This window comes from Hylobates moloch, unplaced genomic scaffold, assembly GCF_009828535.3.
Source record: "Hylobates moloch isolate HMO894 unplaced genomic scaffold, HMol_V3 SCAFFOLD_7, whole genome shotgun sequence".
Lineage (NCBI taxonomy): Eukaryota > Metazoa > Chordata > Mammalia > Primates > Hylobatidae > Hylobates > Hylobates moloch.
The window spans coordinates 16933834-16956983 of record NW_026652282.1 but is presented as its reverse complement, the minus strand read 5'-3'; the positions used below and the strand labels follow the sequence as shown (position 1 = coordinate 16956983).

The following is a 23150-nucleotide window of genomic DNA, read 5'->3' as shown; positions in this document are numbered from 1 at the left end:
CAGTACTCATTGCTGGTAGTAAATTGTTTTATCCCTTAATCATATTCATGGTGCTACTTTGGATATAATAACAATAGCTACCATTTAATTGAATATCTCATACATACCAGGCTCTAGGTACATACCTCATCTCAAATGGTCATATGCTCCTCAAAGCTACAGTAGTGTTATCCCCATTGTATAGCCGAAAGGTAACTGAGTTTCAAAGAATTTAAATAAGTATCTTGCTCGTGATTGTACAGATCTTGTGATGCTTAAGTTTTTGTCAAAAAAAAAAGATTACACAGATCTGAATTCATGTCTTTCTGTCTAAACTCCAAAAAACATTTGCTCTTTCAGCTGTACCACAGTATGTTCTCTCTCTCCCTCTTGCTTCCTTTCTTCTTCCCTCAAAATAGACCTCTTTGGATATAACTGTCCTTTACCCCATGTCTGCCTCATTTTAGGTATGCTTAATGAATGTTTGTTGAGTTTAATTGATAGGACTGATGGAATGTTGAAACCTATTCGTTTTTTATGTTTTACTATTTCATTAGGATGCCTTGTTTTTTAAAAGTTGCATGCTTTTTTGCCATTTTCCACAGCTGTGATTAAAATACTTGTGCATTTGATGTTAAAGCCAATACCTAATATTTTCTCTGTATTTTTTCCAACTTAAAAGCATGGATTTTATAAATATACACAACTTCCTTTGGTTATGTAATGTAGTAAAAGATATCATTATTGATTTTGTAAATTCAAGAATCGTAAAACATTCACATTTTAGTACACATAAGCAAAATTTTGTTTAACATGGGCACCAAAAAGAATTTGTTTTGAAGATTATCTTTGAAAGATATTACAACGTAGCATACATACAATCTTTTACAGTTCGAGACCGAGTTCGGACAAAAATGGAACGTGATATCTTGGTAGAGGTTAATCATCCTTTTATTGTCAAGTTGCATTATGGTAAGTATGAACCGTCTCCCACATCATCCCTTGACCTCATGCCTCAAAATCCCTGAGGACATTCAGATAAACGACTATAAATAAATATATATTTATATGTGGTTAGCAGATCTATGTAGTAAAAAGTCATGAAAATTAAACCATTATTTCTTAGACAAACTTTAGAAGCTTTTATTGTTTAGCTTATGTTTTTTTAAAATATTATAAAGTTAGTTTCTGAGTGGTAGCCATAGGAATAGGTAATGATAATTATTGCTTTTTTATTATAATAATAATGAATAATAATATACTAGCCTTTTATAGCCTATATGTGTTAGCCAACCCTAAAGGCCAAAGAGATCCCTAATGTCAACATCCTAAAACCATTGTCACTGCTGTTCTTTTCCCCAAAGCCGTATGCTTTTTCTCATTGGGTAAAGGTGTGGTGATTCTTACTATGTGTAATTAAACCTAACCAACCCATATTTTTTTCTGTAGCTAGTGGCATGGTTTTTGTATGTTATTTCGTAGTTAAGTAAGTCTTTTTTTGTTAGGAGTTTTTCTTATGTATCATGGGTTTACAACTATTGTATTCCTGAGTGACTTGCCTGTTGAAAATCTAGTGATTCCATAATAAGAAACACTGTATTTAACATTTCCACATGGAAACTAAGATAAATCAGTGGTTTTCTTCTAAGTAAAAGTAAGTTTGGACATTTGATATAATTAATTTGTTAAAATATTCATTTATGAATGACCTAATGTAAACCTAAAAAAATTATGGTGGACTAAATGAAAATTTTCATTTCTTCATTCAGCTTTTCAAACTGAAGGGAAGTTGTATCTTATTTTGGATTTTCTCAGGGGAGGAGATTTGTTTACACGCTTATCCAAAGAGGTATATAATTAATCTCTATTTTTAATCTATTTACATGCATCCTGTTTGAACTAAAGCTTTGTTATATTTCAGTATTATGCTTACTGTATTTTCTCTAGTGGCACAAGATTCTTGAAGAATCAGACCCAAAAAGAGTTCTTTTCCTACCTTTTGAATTTGTTCTGAAAGCAAGACTTTAAATTGACAAACAGTCTTTGTCTTAACCCTGCTTCTTTTATAGTTTTTTCCAGAAGCAATAATGTATCAACAAGATATCCTTAAACAATTAGTACTAGAAATTAAGCATGCATTTTAAAGATCACTTTTCATTTCTAAAATGTTACTGTCATGGGACAACAGTGGCACACCCTGAATATACTTAACAACAAAATGTAAAATTATTTCTCCCATACTGCATAGTTAATATTTAGTAAGTGATTGGTTGACTGATTAGATAATTTTACAAATTCCTTTCATAAGTAAATTGTAAACAAAGCTATGTATAATTATCATATTTATAAAATTTTTAGGATATTTAAACTCTAGAGTGGAACTTTAAAAATTACAGACACAAAAAGAAAATAAATTTAGAAAAATTATTGTTTTATTTTAGGTGATGTTCACAGAAGAAGATGTCAAATTCTACTTGGCTGAACTTGCACTTGCTTTAGACCATCTACATAGCCTGGGAATAATTTATAGAGACTTAAAACCAGAAAAGTAAGGAATCATGCTACTAAGTTGAATACAATGTAATATGATTGTTTAGGAGATTATAAAAAATCAAGTGGCTTCATGAAACTCCCACAGTATTGCACTAGCGTGTCTGCGCTTCACATCTCTGCTAACACTGTAGTTTCATACTTTAAAAATCTCAGTTAATCAAAAAATACTGTTTTTGTGTGCATTCTTTGATTTTTTTTTTTTTTTTTTTAAGATGGAGTTTTGCTCTTGTTGCCCAGGCTGGAGTGCAGTGGCGCAATCTCAGCTCACTGCAATCTCCACCTCCCAGATTCAAGCAATTCTCCTGCCTTAGCCTCCCGAGTAGCTGGGATTACAGGTGCCTGCCAATACACCCAGCTAATTTTTGTATTTTTAGTAGAAACAGGGTTTCACCATGTTGGCCAGGCTGGTCTCGAACTCCTGACATCAGGTGATCCACCTGCCTCAGCCTCCCAAAGTATTGGGATTACAGGCGTGAGCCACCACAGCCATCCCATTCTTTGATTTTTTAATGAGGTTGAAATCTGCATTCGTTGGCAATTTGTATTTTTGTGTGAATTTTCTGCTCATGGCCTTTGTTCATTTTATTTTTAGAATGTTATTTTTGGCCTGGCATGGTGGCTCACACCTGTAACCCGAGCACTTTGGGAGGCTGAATTGCATGAGTCCAGGAGTTGTAGACCAGTGTGGGCAACATGGCGAAACCCCATCTCTACAAAAAATTAGCTGGGCGTGGTGGCACATGCCTGTAGTCCCGACTACTCAGGAGGCTGAGGCAGGAGGATTGCTTGAGCCTGGGGCATCAAGGCTGCAATGAGCCAAGATCGCTCCATTGCATCTCCAGCCTGGGCAACAGAGTGAGACTCTGTCTCAAAAAAAAAAAAAAAGAAAAGGAAAGGAAAGAAAATTTACATTTTTTCCAGTCTTTCAATTTTAATTTTATGTTGTTTGATTTATGCACTTTTTTTATTCAGGCAGATCTACCAATCTTCTTTTGTGATTTATTCTGACTCTCATTTTTAGGCTTTCCCCAGTTCTATGATCAGATATTTTCCTTCTAATTTTATAGTATCTTTTTTTTTTCTTTTAGCTCCATTGTTTAGAAATTTTTTGGCAAGAGGGATGGTATAAAGCTAACCCTTTCTTTCCCCCAAATACCATTTATTGAAAATTTTCTTCTCCATGTAATTTCAAATTTTAAGTGTGAGTTGAGCAAATTTCCCACAGGTTTGATAGTAACAGTCATCAAGAAGCGGATATTATTTAAATTGTACACACTTCTGTTTTAATTTGTTGATGTTTATCTACCACTGAGTAAGAAAGTTTTTTTTTCCTTTTATGAGCATATAAGCACGAGCCTTGCTTTACCAGGAATATTTTTAAACAGCTTTATTGAGTTGTAATTCATGTATTATACAAGTCATTGCCTGGGTGCAGTGGATCACACCTATAATCCCAGCACTTCGGGAGGCCAAGGCAGGCAGATCACTTGAGGTCAGGAGTTTGAGACCAGCCTGGCCAACATGGTGAAACCCCGTCTCTACTAAAAATACAAAAATTAGCCAGGCGTAGAGGTGCACACCTGTAATCCCAGCTACTTGGGAGACTGAGGCAGGAGAATCACTTGAATCAGGGAGGTGGAGGTTGCAGTGAGCCGAGATTGCGCCATTGCACTCCAGCCTGGGTGACGAGCGAAACTCAGTCTAAAAAAAAAAAAAAAAAAAGTGTATAATTCATTGATTTTTAGTATATGCACAGAGTTGTACAACCATCATGTTAAGAATTTTGAATATTACTCACAGATATGAACAGACACTTCTCAAAAGAAGACATTTATGTGGCCAACAAGCATATTAAAAAAAGCTCATCATCCCTGGTCATTAGAGAAATGCAAATCAAAACCAGAGTGAGATACCATCTCACACCAATTAGAATGGCGATCATTAAAAAGTCAGGAAACAACAGATGCTGGAGAGGATGTGGAGAAATGGTACCGCTTTTACACTGTTGGTGGGAGTGTTAATTAGTTCAACCATTGTGGAAGACAGTGTGGCGATTCCTCAAGGATCTAGAACCAGAAATACCGTTTGACCCAGCAATCCCATTACTGGGTATATACCCAAAGGAATATAAATCATTCTACTATAAAGACACTTGCATATGTATGTTTATTGCAGCACTATTCACAATAGCAAAGACTTGGACCCAACCCAAATGCCCATCAATGATAGACTGGATAAAGAAAATGTGGCACATGTACACCATGGAATACTATGCAGCCATAAAAAAAGGCTGAGTTCATGTCCTTTGCAGGGACATGGATGAAGCTGGAAATGATCATTCTCAGCGAACTAACACAGGAATAGAAAAATCAAACACTGCATGTTCTCACTCATAAGTGGGAGTTGAACAATGAGAACACATGGACACAGGGAGGGGAACATCACACACTGAAGCCTGTCAGGAGCTGGGGGGCCAGGAGAGGGATAGCATTAGGAGAAATGCCTAATGTAAATGACAGGTTAATGGGTGCAGCAAACCACCACGGCATGTGTATACCTATGTAACAAACCTGCACGTTCTGCACATGTATCCTAGAACCTAAAGCATAATAAAAAAAAATGTTAGTACAAAATTTAAATTCCGTATTAACACAGGAAGAGAGGAAATGCTCATCTGGAACTCTTCTAAGTGATCGCTTAGAAATTGTACTTTTATATTTTACGTATGTTTTTTATTGTTTTGGGGTAAGTTTCATATGGTTTTGTTTTTATTCCCCAAATAACTGCTGAGTTTTCCTGATTATTTTCCCAACTTATAACTATTGTGACACAAAATATTATTGGTGAGAATGAATAGTCAAGCATATAGTCCTTAGAAAAATTACTATAAACAGAAGATTAAACATTCATAAAAATGTGTATTTTATACTATTTAATTGAATATATTTACCATAGACCATTGTATTGGCATTGGTCATAAAGTTATATTAAAGTATGAGCCCTGTCTCAAGGCTTTAATAAGATCAGATGTAGATAAGATTGCTTATATTAAGATCTTAAACACACATGTCTAGATGATGCCATTAATTTGAAATAACACTTACTTGGTAAATTATACAAGTAAATACCATCATACAGAACTTGGGAGAAATTTAAATTTTTAGGCCAAATATTTTATGAACTGTTAAGGGTTTTTCAGATTCTTTTAAACTAGAACTCTGTTATAATAAATATGACTAAAAATAATTAGTAACCATTGAAAAGGAATGTTGTTTATTGAGAGTGATACAGTTGACTTTTTCTTTCAAAGATATAGTATAAGCATGGTTATCTTAAAAGAATGCATTTGCTACACAAGGCATAACTAATGCCCTTTCAGCCATATTATCCTTTTTTCTTTCAGAATTACCGAGAATTACTTGAAGTTTTGTTTTTAGAACTGTTTTTCGTGTATTCATTAGAAGGGAGGATGATTTCTACAGTACCTAATAATGCCCTTTATACTCTCTAAATGTGTTGATCTCTTCATAATCAAGCATAATCAATATTAATATTTTTCATAACAAGTACTTGTGATAAAAGAAACTTGAAAAATAAGTCCCTACTGAATTACCTTCAGTGGTAAACTTTGTTGTAATTATGTTTGCATTTATGAAATAGAAAGATTGGTAATATTTTTGTTATAGTAAAATTTTATAACAAAATTTGACTTGCACATTTTTAGTTAAAATAAAAGTAAGGAAATGCCTATATTGTGGGATAGCTTTAAATATAAGTGAAACAGTTTATTGCTTGACCCCATACCTATCCAGAAATATTAGGTTGGTGCAAAAGCAATTGCGGTTTTTACTATTACTTTTAATTACTTCTGCACCAGCTTAACACAATTATTGGCTTACAGCTTAGTATTCTCTCCTTTCTGTAGCTCCTTGATTAATAGCATTACACTCCACTCAAGTATCTGCTCAAGCCAGAAACCTGAGTGTCATTCTCCAGTTGTTCTTTGTCATGACCCAGTGAGCTCACTAAATGCCCTTTATTTTCTCTGTAAATTTCTCTACCCTCCATGAATGTACACCTTTTATGGTCTCCCTTGTCCTTGACAAGAAGCCCAAACTATTTGGAATGCCCTGTAGGCCCTTTGCAAACAGGCCTTATTCATTCAACATTTCTTATTTGTACTGTACACTGCCAGACACTGAGCTATAAAGATGAATAAGGTCAACCCTTCTAGGAGCTCACAGTTTATTGGGGAAGAGAGAAAACCCTGGAGAATATGTATAGTGAAGGGAGGGGTCAATGAAAAACAAGGAGTATGGAGAAGGAGAAGAGGATTGTGTAGGTCGTGTCAGGAAAAAAAAAAAAAAAATGAGGAAACGATGATTGAGTCAGATACCTTTAAAATGACCAAGAGAGCTGGGCACGCAGTGGCTCACACCTTAGGGAGTAATCCCAGCACTTAGGGAGGCAGAAGCAAGAGGATAGCTTGAGCCCAGCAGTTCAAGACCTGCCTGGGCAACATAGTGAGACCCTATTCTCCACAAAAAGGAAAAAAAGGCAAAATAAAATAACCAAGAGAATGACATGTCTGATGTTTTTGAATTAAATGTGTGGACCCTCTGTCTATTAATGCAGGCACTAGGGGGTTTAGTCAAACTACGTCTGCAGAAAGGCATTAGAAAGAGCAGCTGGGAAGAGTACAGGTGATTTGATTCTTTTCCTAATAATTTTCAAGTGCCCCTGGCATATTAATACAAGTTGATGGCATTGCCTTTGGGATTTGTTATAAATGTGTGTCCAAAAAATAATTTGTTCCTCCTTTGCCTTTGCCATCTTATTCACAGTCTAAAGCAATATTTTAGAGTAAATGTGGTGATCTGATGCTCAAGGATGTAATTTCAGTCTTAGCTTCTATAAATCTCTATTTAGTGTTCTTAAAAGATTTTCTTTGTTTTTTTCAGCATACTTCTTGATGAAGAAGGTCACATCAAGTTAACAGGTAAAAAAAAAATCCTCGTTTTATTAAAATATTTTCTCCTACAATATATACTTTCCTTTAAGGTTGATTGTGGCACAAATATTGAGTAATACACTGTATTAAAATTAAAAACTTGTATTAGGGCCAGGCGTGGTGGCTCACCCCTGTAATCCCAGCATTCTGGGAGGCCAAGGCAGGTGGATCACTTGAGGTCGGGAATTCAAGACTAGCCTGGCTAACATGGTGAAACCCTGTTTCTACTAAAAATACAAAAAACTGAGCTGGGCATGGTGGTGCATGCCTGTAATCCCACTTACTTGGGAGGCTGAGGCAGGAGAATCACTTGAACCCGGGAGGCAGAGGTTACAGTGAGCCAAGATGGCGTCACTGTACTCCAGCCTGGGAGACAGAGCGAGACTCCATCTCAAAAAAAAAAAAAAAAACTTGTATTAGAAATTTTAAATGATTAATGTCAGAACTCAAAGTTTAAAATTTACATGTGCAAATTTATGTAGGATATTTATGATATTTGTTTTGGCAGATTTCGGCCTAAGTAAAGAGTCTATTGACCATGAAAAGAAGGCATATTCTTTTTGTGGAACTGTGGAGTATATGGCTCCAGAAGTAGTTAATCGTCGAGGTCATACTCAGAGTGCTGACTGGTGGTCTTTTGGTGTGTTAATGGTAAGGTTTGAATTTGGGGTTTTTTGGCGGGGAAGGAGGTTGTTAAGTGAGGATCAGCAGTGAATGTTAAAGAAACTGGTGTTTTTATTTTCTTTATGCCATATGTAATAAATAACCAAGAAACATTATTGCATGCAGTATAGAAGGACTATGAAATCTGTTAGCTGCGTCTATCTCATCCTAATGTGAAAAGGCAAAAAAAATATATTACCATAGATTTCCTGCTAATAGTAACAATCTAAAGCATTAATGGTGTTTAGTCTTTTGGAGAAACTGGTCCAGAAATCTGTTAGTAAGTGACCCTTAAAATAAGTTCGTTTGGCCGAGGGCAGTGGCTCACACCTGTAATCGTAGCACTTTGGGAGGCTGAGGCGGGTAGATCACCTGACGTCAGGAGTTCAAGACGAGCATGGCCAACATGGCAAAACCCCATCTCCACTAAAAATACAAAAATTAGCCGAGCAGGATGGCACATACCTCAGGAGGCTGAGGCTGGAGAATCGCTAGAACCTGGGAGGCAGAGGTTGCAGTGAGCCAAGGTCACGCCACTGCACTCCAGCCTGGGCAACAGAGCGAGACTCTGTTTCAAAAAATATATAATAAGTTCTGCCGGGCACGGTGGCTCATGCCTGTAATCCCTGCACTTTGGGAGGCCGAGGCAGGTGGATCTCTTAAAGTCAGGAGTTCGAAACCAGCCTGGCCAACATGGTGAAACCCCGTTTCTACTAAAAATACAAAAATTAGGCTGGGCGTGGTGGCTTATGCCTATAAGACCAGCCTGGACAACATGGTGAAACCCTGTCTCTACTACAACTACAAAAAATTAGCCAGGCATGGTGGCACACACCTGTAATCCCAGCTACTTGGGAGGCTAAGGCAGGAGAACCACTTGAACCCAGGAGACGGAGATTGCAGTGAGCGAAGATCGTGCCAACTGCACTCCAGCCTGGGTGACAGAGTAAGACTCCGTCTCAAAAATAAATAAATAAAATAAGTTCATATGAAATTGGCATATCTATCAAATTGTTCACATATCTACACTTTAAAATTGCCATTTGAAATGTGATTGATGAAGCTGAGCATGGTGGCCCATGCCTCTAATCCCAGCACTTTGAGAGGCTGAGGTGGGATGAGACCTCTTTCTACAAAAAAAAAATGGACAAAATTACCATCGGTGGCACAGGCCTGTATCCCAGTACCGGAGGTGGGAGGATTAGCTTCAGTGAGCCGAGATTGTGCCACTGCGCTCCAGCCTGGGCAACAGAGCCAGGCCCTGTCTCAAAAAAAAATAAAATGTGATTGATTTCTACAAAAAAAAAAAAAAACTGTATAGCTCAGTCATTTTAGGAATTATCAAGAACTTCAGTAACAAATATGGTAGAAATAGAAAACACTTGTTATGTAGCAATTTTAGAATATTTGGTTATAATTAAAATGATGCTTTTTTTTTTTACCTTCTGGCCTTGAGATTTTATATTTATTGACTAATACTTCTGATTATTTTGCCTTTCTGTAGTTTGAAATGCTTACTGGTACACTACCTTTCCAAGGAAAAGATCGAAAAGAAACAATGACTATGATTCTTAAGTAAGTACTCCCTTAATATAGATGTTTTGATGAGATTTTAAAATAAGTGCTTCAGGCTGGGCGCTGTGGCTCATGCCTGTAATCCCAGCACTTTGGAAGGGCGAGGCAGATGGATCACTTGAGATCAGGAGTTCGAGACCAGCCTTTCCAACATGGTGAAACCCCATCTCTACTAAAAATACAAAACTTAGCCGGGCATGGTGGTGCACACCTGTAGTCTCAGCTACTCAGGAGGCTGAGGCAGGAGAATCCCTTGAACCCGGGAGGTGGAGGTTGCAGTGAGCTGATATCGCACCACTGCACTCCATCCTGGGCAACAGAGCGAGACTCTATCTCAAAAAAGTAAAATAAAATAAATGTTTCACACTAAAAAATGAGATTTTAGAGTGTTGGCTGTAGTATAAGAAATAACTAAAAATTCATCAATATTATGTGGTTTGAATATGAACAGACTGCATAGATTTAGAGTACTCATATTATCTTCATGTTAATAGTGAAATACTGAAAGCTTTACTTTTGGGATTTGTAATATGGCAGGGAAGCCCATTATTTCACTTCTGTCTACATTGTCCTGGAAGTCCTAGCCAATATGGTAAGTCAAGCAAAAAAGTAAAGTATAAGGTTTAAAAAGAAGAAATAAAATTATCATTATTGAGATAACACGACTGTATCCGTAGACGATCCAGTCATCAGCCTGCACAACATAGCAAAATCCCATCTCCACAAAAAAATGCAAAAATTAGCCAGGCATGGTGGTAAGCACCTGTAGTCCCAGCTACTTTGCGGGGTGGCGGATGGGGGCTAAGACAGGAGAATCATTTGAGCCCAGGAGCTTGAGGCTACAGTGAGCTGAGATGGTTCTACTGCACCCCAGCCTGGGTAACAGAGCAAAACCCTGTCTCAGAAAAGAAAAGAAAAGAAAATACAGTGATCATATAAATTCTTGGAATTAATAAGTTTAGCAAAGTTACTGGATACAAGGTCAATAAACAAAAATCTATTCTACGTCTCTGTACTAGTAATAGAAAATGGAATTTTTATCCGGGCACAGTGGCTCACGCCTGTAATCCCAGCACTTTGGCAGGCCGAGGCAGGCAGATCACCTGAGGTCTGGAGTTCGAGACCAGCCTGGCCAACATGGCGAAACCCTGTCTCTACTAAAAACAGAAAAAATCAGCCGGGCATGGTGGCAGGTGCCTGTAATCCCAACTACTCGGGAGGCTGAGGCAGGAGAATCACTTGAACCCGGGAGGCAGAGGTTGCAGTGAGCCAAGATCATGCCACTGCACTCCAGCCTGGGCAATAAGAGTGAAATTCCATCTCAAGAAAAAAATGGAATTTTCAAAGAAAATAGTGTTTACAACAATGTAAAAATTCTCAGATACCTAATGATAAATCTAGCAGAAGTTGTGTAAGACCTCTGTGTAAAAAAACCAGAAAATTTTATTTAAAGAAATTTTAAAAGACCAAAATAACTTGAAAGGATATACCATGTTCATGTTATGACAGACCTAGTGTTGTAAAGATAACAGTTTCTATAGATCAGTGTTATCCACTAGAAATACAATGTGAACCAGCCAGGCATGGTGTCTCATGCCTATAATCCCAGCACTTTGGGAGGCCGAGGTGGGCAGATTGCTTGAGCCAAGGAGTTTGAGACCAGCTTGGGCAACATGGCAAAACCCCATCTCTACAAAAATAAAAAATAACAAAATTAGCCAGATGTGGTGGCACGTGACAGTAGTCCCAGCCACTTGGGAGGCTGAGGTGAAAGGATCACTTGAGCCTGGGAGGTCAAGACTACAGTGAGCCCTGATCACACCACTACACTCCAACCTGAGCAACAGAGTGAAGAGTGAGACCCTGTCTCAAAAAAAAAAAAAGAAAAAAAGAAGAGAAATATAATGCGAACCACATACGTAATTTTAAGTTTTCTAGTACCTACATTTAAAAAAGTAAAAAGAGGCAGGGCGTGGTGGCTCACGCCTTTTATCCCAGCACTTTGGGAGGCCGTGGTGGGTGGATCACCTGAGGTCAGGAGTTCAAGACCAGCCTGGCCAACATGACAAAACCCTGTCTCTACTAAAAATACAAAAATTAGCTGGGCGTGGTGGCACACACCTGTAATCCCAGCTACTTGGGAGGCTGAGGCAGAAGAATCACTTGAACCCGGGAGGCGGAGTTTGCAGTGAGCTAAGATCATGCCACTGCACTGCAGCCTGGGTGATGAATGAAACTCATCTCAAAAAATAAAAAAAGTTAAAAAGTAAAAGGAAAGTTAATTGTAATATTTTATTTAACCCAGTGTACCCAAGATGTTATTTCAGCATGTAGCCAATGTTAAAAAATGATTGAGGTATTTGTTGTAAACTAATTTTTTTCATTCTCATTTGAAATTCAGTGTGTATTTTACACTTACAATGTGGATTGGCACATTTCAGGTGCTCAGTAGCCATATGTGGCTAGTGGCTACTATAATGGATGACAAAACTATAGTTTCAGTGCAAATAAAATTAAAATCCTAACAACTTTTTAATGTGAATCTTGATAAACTGATTCTAATATGTTAATACAAAGGACCAAGAATAGCTGAAATACTCTTGAAGACCAAAATAGGAAGACTTGCTTTACCAGGTATTAAGTCTTATTATAACAGTAACTAAGATAATACGGCATTGAAACAAGTGTGGAAAGTAGATCTATGCAATAGAATAAAGAGCCCAGAAACAGATCTATATATGTGGACACTTAATTTGCGACCATTGGGAATTTCAGAGCAGTAGGGAAAGAATAGCCTTTTCTTAATAAATCATGCTGGAAAAGTTAAATATTCATATAAAAAATAGGCAGGGAGTGGTGGCTCACACCTGTAATCCAAACACTTTGGGAGGCTGAGGTGGGAGGATCACTTGAGGCCATGAGTTCAAGAATATAAAAATTATCCAGGTGTGGTAGTGCACACCTGTAGTCCTAGCTACTTGGGAGGCTGAGGTGGGAGAATCGCTTGAGCCCAGAGGTCAAGGATGCAGTGAGCCATGATCATGCCACTGCACTCCAGCCTGGGTAATAGAGCAAGAGCATGTCTCAAAAAAAATTTACTTTAAAAGAATTAAATTTTTTTTTTTAAATTCCTACCCTCCACCATACATAAAAATCATTACCAATCTATCTAGAACCCCAATCAATAAGAAAAAGCCAACCCAATAAAAACATGGGCAAGAGGCTTAGGGATCTGACAGAAGAGGATATTCAATGGCCAAAAAACTTATGAAAAGATACTCAACCTCGTTAATCAGAAAATGCAAATTAAAATCACAAGGAAATATCACTGCATACTCACCAGAATGGCTAAAATTTAAAAGATTGACAGGAGCATTCTGAACCATTTTTGGCCTAGACTGCTGCCCTATACAAAAATTTTAAAAAATAAAAATAAATAAAAAGAAAAAGACTGACAGTACAAAATGGTGGGATGTGAAGCAGTGGCAACTTTTATACATAGCTGGAAGGAATATCAATACTCATATAACCACTTTGGAAAGCAGTTTTTGTCCTTGTCTTCTAAAGACAAATATATGTATACCCTCATCCAGTAATCCCCACTCCTAGACATGCACCCATGTTAAAAGAATCTAGTTACTCACACATCAAAAAACAAGTACAAAGCCGTTTATAGCAACATTATTTGTAGTAGCCAAAAAGTGGAAACCTGATTATTAACAGAAGATCAATTAATAAATGATGGTATATTCGTACAGTCGAATACAATAGAAGTTGTTGTATTTACTATATGTATTTTAGGCTCTGTGGGCCACACACAGTCTCTGTCACATATTCTTTGTATTTTTTTTCCAACCCTGTAAAAATATAAAACAATTCTTGAGAGCCATTCAAAAACAGGCTGAAGCTTTGGCCCATGGGTGTAGTATGCCATACAACAAAGAAAATGAACAAACCACAGTTACATGCAGCAACTTAGATAAATCTCACAAGAATGTGGAGCTAAGGAAGTTCAGACACAGAAGAAAAAGTACTATATGATTCTATTTGTAAAGTTTACAAAGCAGGCAAAACTAAAGCATAGTTTTTGGGGTTCATATTTAGATGGTTAAAAGCCTGAGGCAAAATAAGGGAAGTGGTTACACTGGATGAGGGGTTCTAGCAATGTTATGTGTCTTGGCCAGATGACTATTCAGTTTGTGGTAAATAATTGAGCTGTGTACTTTGGGTGTTTTTGTTCGGGGTTTTTTGGGGCATTTTATATTATTCTACACAATATAAAAGGTCTAAAAAGATATGCTACATAAATGAATGTTCACTGAACTTTCATCACTGAACCTTTATCACTTCATCTACTTTGATCCCTCCCTTTCAGCGAACAAACACTCTCGTGTTGAAGAAACTAAATCCTTCTTTGACTTGGCCTTCCTTTCAAGTTACTGTACCATCTTCCTTCATCCTTTCAACACAAAGCCTCTTTAAAAAGTAGTCTATGCTTTCTGTTACTACTTTTTTGGCTTCTTTTATTCCACAGCCTATTTGTCATTCATCCCCACCACTCTACTGAAATTGCTCTCACTGTGGCTATCAGTGGTCTTCTGGTTGCTAAAACCAGTGGCAGGTTGTCAAAAGGATGACTCTGTACCATTCATTCACACAATTCATTTAACAGATGTTTCAGTTCTTGCTACTCATACTTGAGATGTAGTATTAACAAGACTGAAAAGGTCTTTGGTGGTCTTCAGAACTTGTATTTTAGTGGGAGAGACAAGGAATTAATATCTAAACAATTTCAGATAGTAATAGGAGATATAAGGATAATAAATCAGAATTCTGTACTCATAGTAGTGACTCCTTACTGTGTGAGGGAAGGAGCAGAAAGCAGGAGCCATATTAGATGGGACACTCAAGAAAGGCATCTCTGAGTGTTTGACACTGATGGCCACTCCCTCCCTCCATAGTTTTTCCTACTTTGATCTGCTTCTCCCACCTCTCTAACCATTTCCCTTTTGGTCTCTCTTACATGATTTCTTTTCTTCCTGTTTTTCCTTTTTTAATTTAAAAATTTTCAAATATGAATTATCAAAAATAGAATAATTCAGTGAACACATATACCTGTTACCCAGATTCGACATTTATCAAGATTTGGCCATTTCGCTTTATCTATTCTTTTTTTCTTTTCTTTACTGAAGTATTATAAGCATTCCAGACATATCTACTTAATTCACTTTGCCTTGCTAAAAATATGGATGTTTGCTTACACATCCACATAAAACTAGCAATAATGCTTAGGTATCATCAGTCCTTAACTAAGTTTTTCAGATTTTCTTCAAAACTGTGTCTTTACAGTTGGATCCAGATCAAGTCTGCACATTCCATTTGGTTGTACTTCTTAAACTTCTGTTAGTCTATCCCTGTTTTTCCCCTGCTGTTTATTCATAGAAACCTAGTCAGTTGTTTTATAGAACCCTGCTTTCTGGATTTATCTTGTCAAAGAATGAGACCCCCTCTCAATATCTGAAACAAAAAGCATAAAGCTTATTTTATTCTTTGCTATGGTAAGGCTAGACTCTCCCCAAACATAGTAGACCACTAATCTTATATAGGGTTTTGAGGAAGGGTGGAGCTCAAGAACTGGCAGATTTTCATGTCTATAAGTGACATTATCTGTAAGAATGTGATTATTTGGGTGGGACTGTTGTTGACCAGTGGGCACTCAGGCGTGTTTATTGGAGTGAGTCCATTCCTGTTTGGCTAGTTTTCAGAGACAAAGAGCAGTTACTCATCTTTGCAGGTGTTCACCAGGCAAGTTGTCATTGATCAATTCAATGGATTTTAAACCAACTGAAAGGATTTAAAACCAGTTCTGGTGGTTCTCTTGTTACCATGGTTATATAACAATTAGTCTTTTCCTAGGAGTATGGAAATTTTTTTTATTCCCTCAGTGTTATTAACTTGATCCTCTATCCTGTTTTTGGTTAAACTGTTTTAGCAAGATTATTTCACAGCTAACCCTGTGTGGTCCCTATTACATCAGGAGGCTTACAATACCTGGTTGCCCCCACTTTAAGTGATGGGCTCCAGTGGTTGCAGCTGATTCCTCCGTTGTAAAGTTCCCTGTCATGCTTTTAACTAATGGTTCTATCCATTAATAATCATTGAAACAGTTATAATAATTACTTGAAACAGTTATTATATAAGGAATTCAAAAGTGATGAATTGCTTTTTTTTTTTTTTTTTTAAAAAAAAAAAGGTTTTTTAGAGATGAGGTCTTGCTCTGTTGTCCAAACTTGAATGCAATGGCATGATCACAGCTCACTGCAACATCAAACTCCTGGGCTCAAATGATCCTCCTGCCTCAGACTCTCGAGTAGCTAGGACTACAGGTGCACCACCATGCCCAGCCAAGTTCTTTAATCTTTTGTACAGATGGTATCTTGCCATGTTGCCAGGCTGGTCTCAAACTCCTGGGCTCAAGTGATCCTCCCACCTCCACCTCCCAAAGTGTTGGGATTACAGGCATGAGCCACTATGCACCAGCCATGATTTTCTATTATTATTATTCCTTCCTCATTTATTAGCTGGTATTTTCTCAACAGACTTTCCCTCATCAACTATGATGATTTAATTACTTGAAATATGGCTCATCCAAGAAAAAGAGAATGAATACTTAATTCTTTTCTTAATTGTTTCTAATGTCAGAGCACTTCCTAGTGGGGGTAGTATCCAGTGAGTTGAGTTTTTGTGTTTTGACTTAGCTTTTTCTTATTTTACTATAATAAACTCATGGGACTTAATAATCAATGTTATTCAGCCAATTGCATTCATTATTTTTAATGCCCAAATTGTTCTTTTTCTGACTACCTTTTAAATGGTCTTATCCCCCAGGATCCATCTATGATATGCTTTTCTTCCCCCTCTGCACTCTTTCCTGACTGACTTCAGTCTTTCCTATAACTACCCTCCACATTTTAATTACCCTCAAATCACTCTTTCTTACATGAATTTACCAGGCATTAGACCTGTGTTTCTTTTTTTTTTTTTTTTTTATTATACTTTAGGTTTTAGGGTACATGTGCACAATGTGCAGGTTCGTTACATATGTATCCATGTGCCGTGTTGATTTCCTGCACCCATTAACTCGTCATTTAGGATTAGGTATATCTCCTAGACCTGTGTTTCTATTTACTCACCTGCCTGGCCCTCCCAAAACATATTACATGCATGACTTCACATCTTTGAACTAAATGTATCTTTATTTGTTGTTGTTTTCTTATACTCCCAGTTATCAGCATTTTCATGCACCCTCTTTTCCAAGCCAGAAACCTGGAAATCATTTTTTATTCCTTCTCTCTTTTGCATAATTAGGTGTTCTCCAAATTCGATCTCAGAATTATTTCACTGTTCGAGCCTTTCCTCTGAATTAAACTGCTTATTCAGAAAACAGTGACCTCTTACCCACACTATCTGACCACATTCCTAAGTTGATTGCCTACCACTTATGACCTCTTCCCACTCCAAATTGTTCTCTACTACCCTTGGAGTTACCTTCTTGAAAATAAGTCTAGTCATGTTAGTCCAGTTTCAGGACCTCTGCTGCATCCCTGTTACCTAATACAATAGTGTTTCCCCGAATTTGTCCAAGAGAGTATTAATTCTACAAGATGTTAATAGGTATTCTTTGAAAAAGAGGTGCTGGAAATAAATACTTATAAAATACTGATTTCGCCCATAATCCCAGCACTTTGAGAGGCTGAAGTGGGAGGATCACTTGAGGCTAGGAGTTCGAGACCAGCCTAGCCAACATGACAAAACTCCATCTCTACAAAAAAAAAAAAAAAAAAAAAAAAAAAAAAGGTGTGGTAGCACACACCTGTAATCCCAACAACTTGGGAGGCTGAGACACGAGAATCCCTTGAACCCAGAAGGCAGAGATTGCAGTGAGCTGAGATTGTGCCAGTGCACTCCAGCCTGGATACTCTGTCTTAAAAAAAAAAAAAAAATTGATTTGTTTGCTCTAGATTTCTCAGCCTTTTTATATGCAGTGTATTTTAATTCTGTGTCTCTAATAGGGGGATATAATAGCATTCTACAAGCTCATTGGGTCATGATTTTTTTATTGTTGCTAACTATCTAGAGGGATTAATGTTATTCAGTAAAATTTGGGGAAACGCTAGCCAAATGAATAAATTGTTAGCCTTTAGATTGCATTCAAGACCTTTCATAATCTCCCATGTTAAATTAAATATCCCCTACTGTTCCCTTGTCACTCTTTGCATATGTTCTTCTGCATTTGTCTCTTAATGTACTAGCATTATCTGTATCCATCTTCACCATGGACCATGAGTTTCATGGGCTCTCTTTATCTCTGTATCCTCAGCTCTAAACAGTGTCTGGCATGTAATAGCTCAATAACAACCCACTGAATAATAAATAGATCTGTTCTGAAATAGGAATTTTCCCCAGCTCTATTATTATTGTCATACTAACAGGATCATTGGTTTCTTTAATTTGTAGGTTTGGAAAAAGAATTAAAATTAGAGCTGAAACAGACCTTCAAGTTCATCTAGGCCAGCAGTTTTTAGACTGTGTATCTTCAATATTTCACAGTCCTCTTTCCCACAGTTCCCTTTCCCTTCAGGGGCTGTTAAAGGGAATAGAAAGGAAAAAGTGGCATATGAAACACATGTTCTCTTAGCAGCTTTAAATGTTAGGTTTCTTAAATTCCCTTTGAGGAGGAGTTCTGAGGCTATACTTTGGGAGCTATTGGTCTAGAGTCCAATCCCTTTGCTTATGAAGAAATGATAACAGGCCCAGAATAATTGGCTTTCCCACTGTCCCAAAGTTCTTAGTAACAGAGCCAGAACTAGGATTCAAATGATCTTACTTTCACAGTGCTCTTTGCAAAATTTTGAAAAATGAAAAAGCTCATTAGATTATGAACTAAAATTCAGTTATCTGTTCACATGAAAACCTGTACATAAATGTTCACTGTAGCTTTATTCATATTAGCCCCAAACTGGGCACAACCCAAATGTCCCTCAACAGATAATGGATAAACAAACTGTGACATATTCATACAGAAGCCATACATGTAATAAAATGGCATAGAACTAAACACACACACAAATAAGTGCAAACAAAACCAGTGCCATGTGAATGAGATCATTGGATTGTCTCCATGTCAATATCCTGGATGTGATATTGTACTGTAGTTTTGTAAGATGTTACCATTGGGGGAAACTGGGTAAAGGGCACAGGGGATCTCTCTGTATTATTTCTTACAACTGAGTGTGAATCTACAGGTACCTCAAAAAGTTTAAGAATTTTTAAAAATAAAAATACAGATGCCTCCAAAAAATAAAATATTATGTGGATTTATTATTTAGAGCCAAACTTGGAATGCCACAGTTTTTGAGTCCTGAAGCCCAGAGTCTTTTACGAATGCTTTTCAAGCGAAATCCTGCAAACAGATTAGGTAAAAATTTTAACTAATTTGTTTATGTTGTATGTTTGTTGGTGTTTGTTTTTAGGGGGGAGTATATATTTGTTTTGTGGTGGAATTATTAACTATTTAGACAAGACTAGGCCTGGTGGCTCACACCTGTAATCCCAGCACTTTGGGAGACCAAGGCGGGAGAATTACTTGAGTCCAGGAGTTCAAGACCAGCCTGGGCAAAATGGCAAAACCTCATCTTTACAAAAAATACAAAAATTAGCCAGGTATGGTAGTGTGCACCTGTAGTCCCAACTACTCAGGAAGTTGAGGTAGGGGGATCACTTGAGCCTGAGAGGTTGAGGCTGCAGTGAACTGAGATCGCACCACTGCGCTCCAGCCTGGGTGACAGAGCAAGCCCTTGTCTCAAAATTAATTAATTAATTAATTAGACAAGTATTGAAAACAAAGGCCGAGCAATATGTATATTTCTCCTTGAAATAAAATTACCAATGAATCCATTTTTGATAGGTGCAGGACCAGATGGAGTTGAAGAAATTAAAAGACATTCATTTTTCTCAACAATAGACTGGAATGTAAGTATAGAATGAAAACTTGCCTGAAATATTTCTTTATAATTAAAACATGTGTAAGTCTCTTTTTTTTTTTCCCTCCAGAAACTGTATAGAAGAGAAATTCATCCACCATTTAAACCTGCAACGGGCAGGCCTGAAGATACATTCTATTTTGATCCTGAGTTTACTGCAAAAACTCCCAAAGGTAAGGAGAAAATGTGAAAACCCAAATATAAGACAACAAATATGTTTTTTTCTTGTTCCATCAGAAAATCTTTTCCAGACTCAGGGTGCGGTGGCTCACACTTGTAATCCCAGCACTTTGGGAGGCTGAGGCGAGCAGATCGCTTGAGGCCAGGAGTTCGAGACCAGCCTGGCCAACATAGTGAAATCCTGTCTCTACTAAAAATACCAAAATTAGCCAGGTTTGGTGGCATGTGCCTGTAATCCCAGCTACTTGGGTAGCTGAGGCACGAGAATCGCTTCAACCTGGGAGGTGGAGGTTGCAGTGCATCAAAATTGCACCACTGCACTCCAGCCTGGGTTACAGAGCGACACTCTGTCTCAAAAAGAAAAAAAGAAAATCTTTTCCTGGATAACTCTCTATGCTATCTTCAAATCTCCTAAGTTTCCTGTAGATCAACCTTGTATCTCCCCCGTTCCACCCCAACTAGGTTATTATTGAGGGCTGCAGTTTCTAATATGGTAGCCAGTAGCCATATGTGGCTAATTAAATTTAAATTAATTAAAATTTAAGATGTAGTTTCTCAGTCACACTAGGCATGTTTCAAATGTTGAAAAGCTGCATGTAGCTAGTGGCTATCATATTAGACTGTAAAGATAAAGAAAATTTCCATCATTTCAGGAAATTCCATGGGACAGCATTAATTTTGAATACCATTAACCCTATAATTCATCTATTTATTATATTCTTCAAACGAATTAGCTATTTTCTAGGCTCCGAGGGTCTAGGATGTTGGTGTTGTAATGGCAATACACAATCAGAACAGATCTGATACAGTGCCTCACAGGTATCCCAGAAAGCAAGAGGTATATACTGTGTACCTGAGAAATAGAATTCCAGAATAAGTGAAAAAGGTCATAGTGTCAACAGTTTTTCCCTTAATTTCCTTTCAAATGAATCTTCTTTGTCACTTCTTACTCTTTTCAGATTCACCTGGCATTCCACCTAGTGCTAATGCACATCAGCTTTTTCGGGGGTTTAGTTTTGTTGCTATTACCTCAGATGATGAAAGCCAAGCTATGCAGACAGTTGGTGTACATTCAATTGTTCAGGTGAGTGGATGTCTAAATAATTTTAGATTTGGAATGTTATAAGATATAGTTCATTCTGTGAATAGATATTTTTCTACTGACTTCAAGTAAGCGATTTAAAATACATTTTAGACTGGGCACAGTGGCTCACACTCGAAATCCCAGCACTTTGGGAGGCCAAGGCAGGTGGATCACTTGAGGTCAGAAGTTCAAGACCAGCCTGGCCAACGTAGCGAAACCTCTATCTCTACTAAAAATACAAAAATGAGTTGGGCATGGTGGCGCGTGCCTGTAATTCCAGGTACTCAGGAGGCTGAGGCACAAGAATCACTTGATTCTGAGGCAGAGGTTGCAATGAGCGGAGATCGCGCCACTACACTCCAGCCTGGGTGACAGAGTTGAAACTCTGTCTCAAAAAATAAAATACATTTTATATCATTAACTTTACTCTTAGAAATTTTTTTCATATGTCATCGAAAAGGTTGCAAGAACCAAAATCCTAGATACCTATGTGACTTGAAAGTAGAGTTTTAGGCCAGGCGCAGTGGCTCACGCTTGTAATCCCAGCACTTTGGGAGGCCGAGGCGGGCGGATCACGAGGTCAGGAGTTCGAGACCAGCCTGTCCAACACAGTGAAACCCCGTCTCTACTAAAAATACAAAAATTAGCTGGGCGTGGTGGCGCATGCCTGTAATCCCAGCTACTTAGGAGGCCGAGGCGGGAGAATCACTTGAACCCAGGAGGCAGAGGTTGCAGTGAGCCGAGATCCGCCACTGTACTCCAGCCTGGGCGACAGAGCTAGACTCTGTCTCGGAAAAAAAAAAAAAAAGAAAAGAAAGTAGAATTTTAAAAGAGTTGAGATAAACATGACGATGTTGTCTATGTCCTGTCCTGTGCCTCAAAATGTTTTTCATGCCAAGTTTGTTTCACCCTCTGCCTCCTTCAGGTCAGCTGTGATGAATTGAGGTCTTCTGGTTCTTTGATACCTTAGAACAGGAGTTGGCAGACTTTGTCTGTGAAGGGTCAGATAATACTTGAGGCTTTGTGGGCTATATGGGCTCTGTCACAACTACTCAACTCTGCTATGTAGCACAAAACAACTAGACAATACATAAACAAGTGGGCATGGCTGTGTGCCAATAAAACTTTGTTTACGCACACAGGCAATGAATCAGATTTGGCTCACTGGCCATAGTTTGTCAACCTTTGCCTTAGAAAGATACAAGAAATAAAAATGAACTCAAATCTTAAGTCATCTTTCTAATCAAAGGGAACTAGATACATCTTTTGGAACATTGGATTGTTTTTAGGATATCATTTGTACTTGGATTTGCTTGATGATTAAGTTGCTTTTGCTGTAAAGTTTTTTCATGAGTCAGTTATCCTGTTTTCCATTTTGTAGAAAAACAATTAAAACACTGCTTTTTAAGCAGAGCTCATGTTGAAATAGTCTGTGCCATTTACTATGCAAGCACATGAATGTATGGCAAGTTTTTAAATTATAAATTCTGTACCTAACATAGAAACCACAAACTTGTATATCCTACAAAATTCAAGTTTTAACATGTACAAAGCTCATAGGCATGGATGTCTCATACCAGTATAGCTAAGGGCAGCACAACTTTCCTCAGCCTGTTTATGGAATCAGTAAGTTGCTGTTCATCATCTACTGTGTGTTATTAGTCCCTAACCCATGACCAGCTTCTTTAGCATAAGCTGTGTAAGGCTGTGACTTCAGGGTGAAGAAAGGAGGGTGTGGCTACTGAAAGTCCAAAATGGCGATAACAGGTATTGCTTGCAAACACATTATTTTTATTTAATCTTCACCATTACCCTCTGAGAAAATACAGGCTCAAAGTTACACAGCCTGTAAGTGGTGTACCTGAGACAAGAATTCAGATATTCTAATTCTGAATCCTCCTAAATCCTTTCCTTCTATACCATAGGTTTCAAACTTCTCATTTGCAAAGGTACTTGAAAACCCGTAGTCGATTGGGGACTGGAATAAGGCTGAATCACAGACAAAGATATAGGCCCCATATCAAGTAGCTCTGCTTTTTCTGTCGTGCAAATTCAATTTTTA

General features: G+C 37.7%; 1 protein-coding gene across 3 annotated transcripts in view; it reads left to right on the top strand.

The window, feature by feature from the left end:
* Nucleotides 1–874: 874 nt before the first annotated feature.
* RPS6KA3 (ribosomal protein S6 kinase A3) overlaps nt 875–23150 on the top strand; it is a 45439-nt gene continuing 23163 nt past the window's right edge. For all 3 annotated transcript variants that reach the window (XM_058441394.1, XM_032756670.2, XM_032756669.2), the window contains exons 1-10: nt 875–951; nt 1749–1828; nt 2421–2527; nt 7494–7531; nt 8052–8194; nt 9711–9781; nt 19171–19259; nt 19749–19813; nt 19895–19997; nt 20964–21088. In XM_058441394.1, the coding sequence (XP_058297377.1) occupies nt 894–951; nt 1749–1828; nt 2421–2527; nt 7494–7531; nt 8052–8194; nt 9711–9781; nt 19171–19259; nt 19749–19813; nt 19895–19997; nt 20964–21088 (879 nt within the window). In that variant the 5' untranslated portion in view covers nt 875–893. The remainder of the gene's footprint in view (nt 952–1748; nt 1829–2420; nt 2528–7493; nt 7532–8051; nt 8195–9710; nt 9782–19170; nt 19260–19748; nt 19814–19894; nt 19998–20963; nt 21089–23150) is intronic.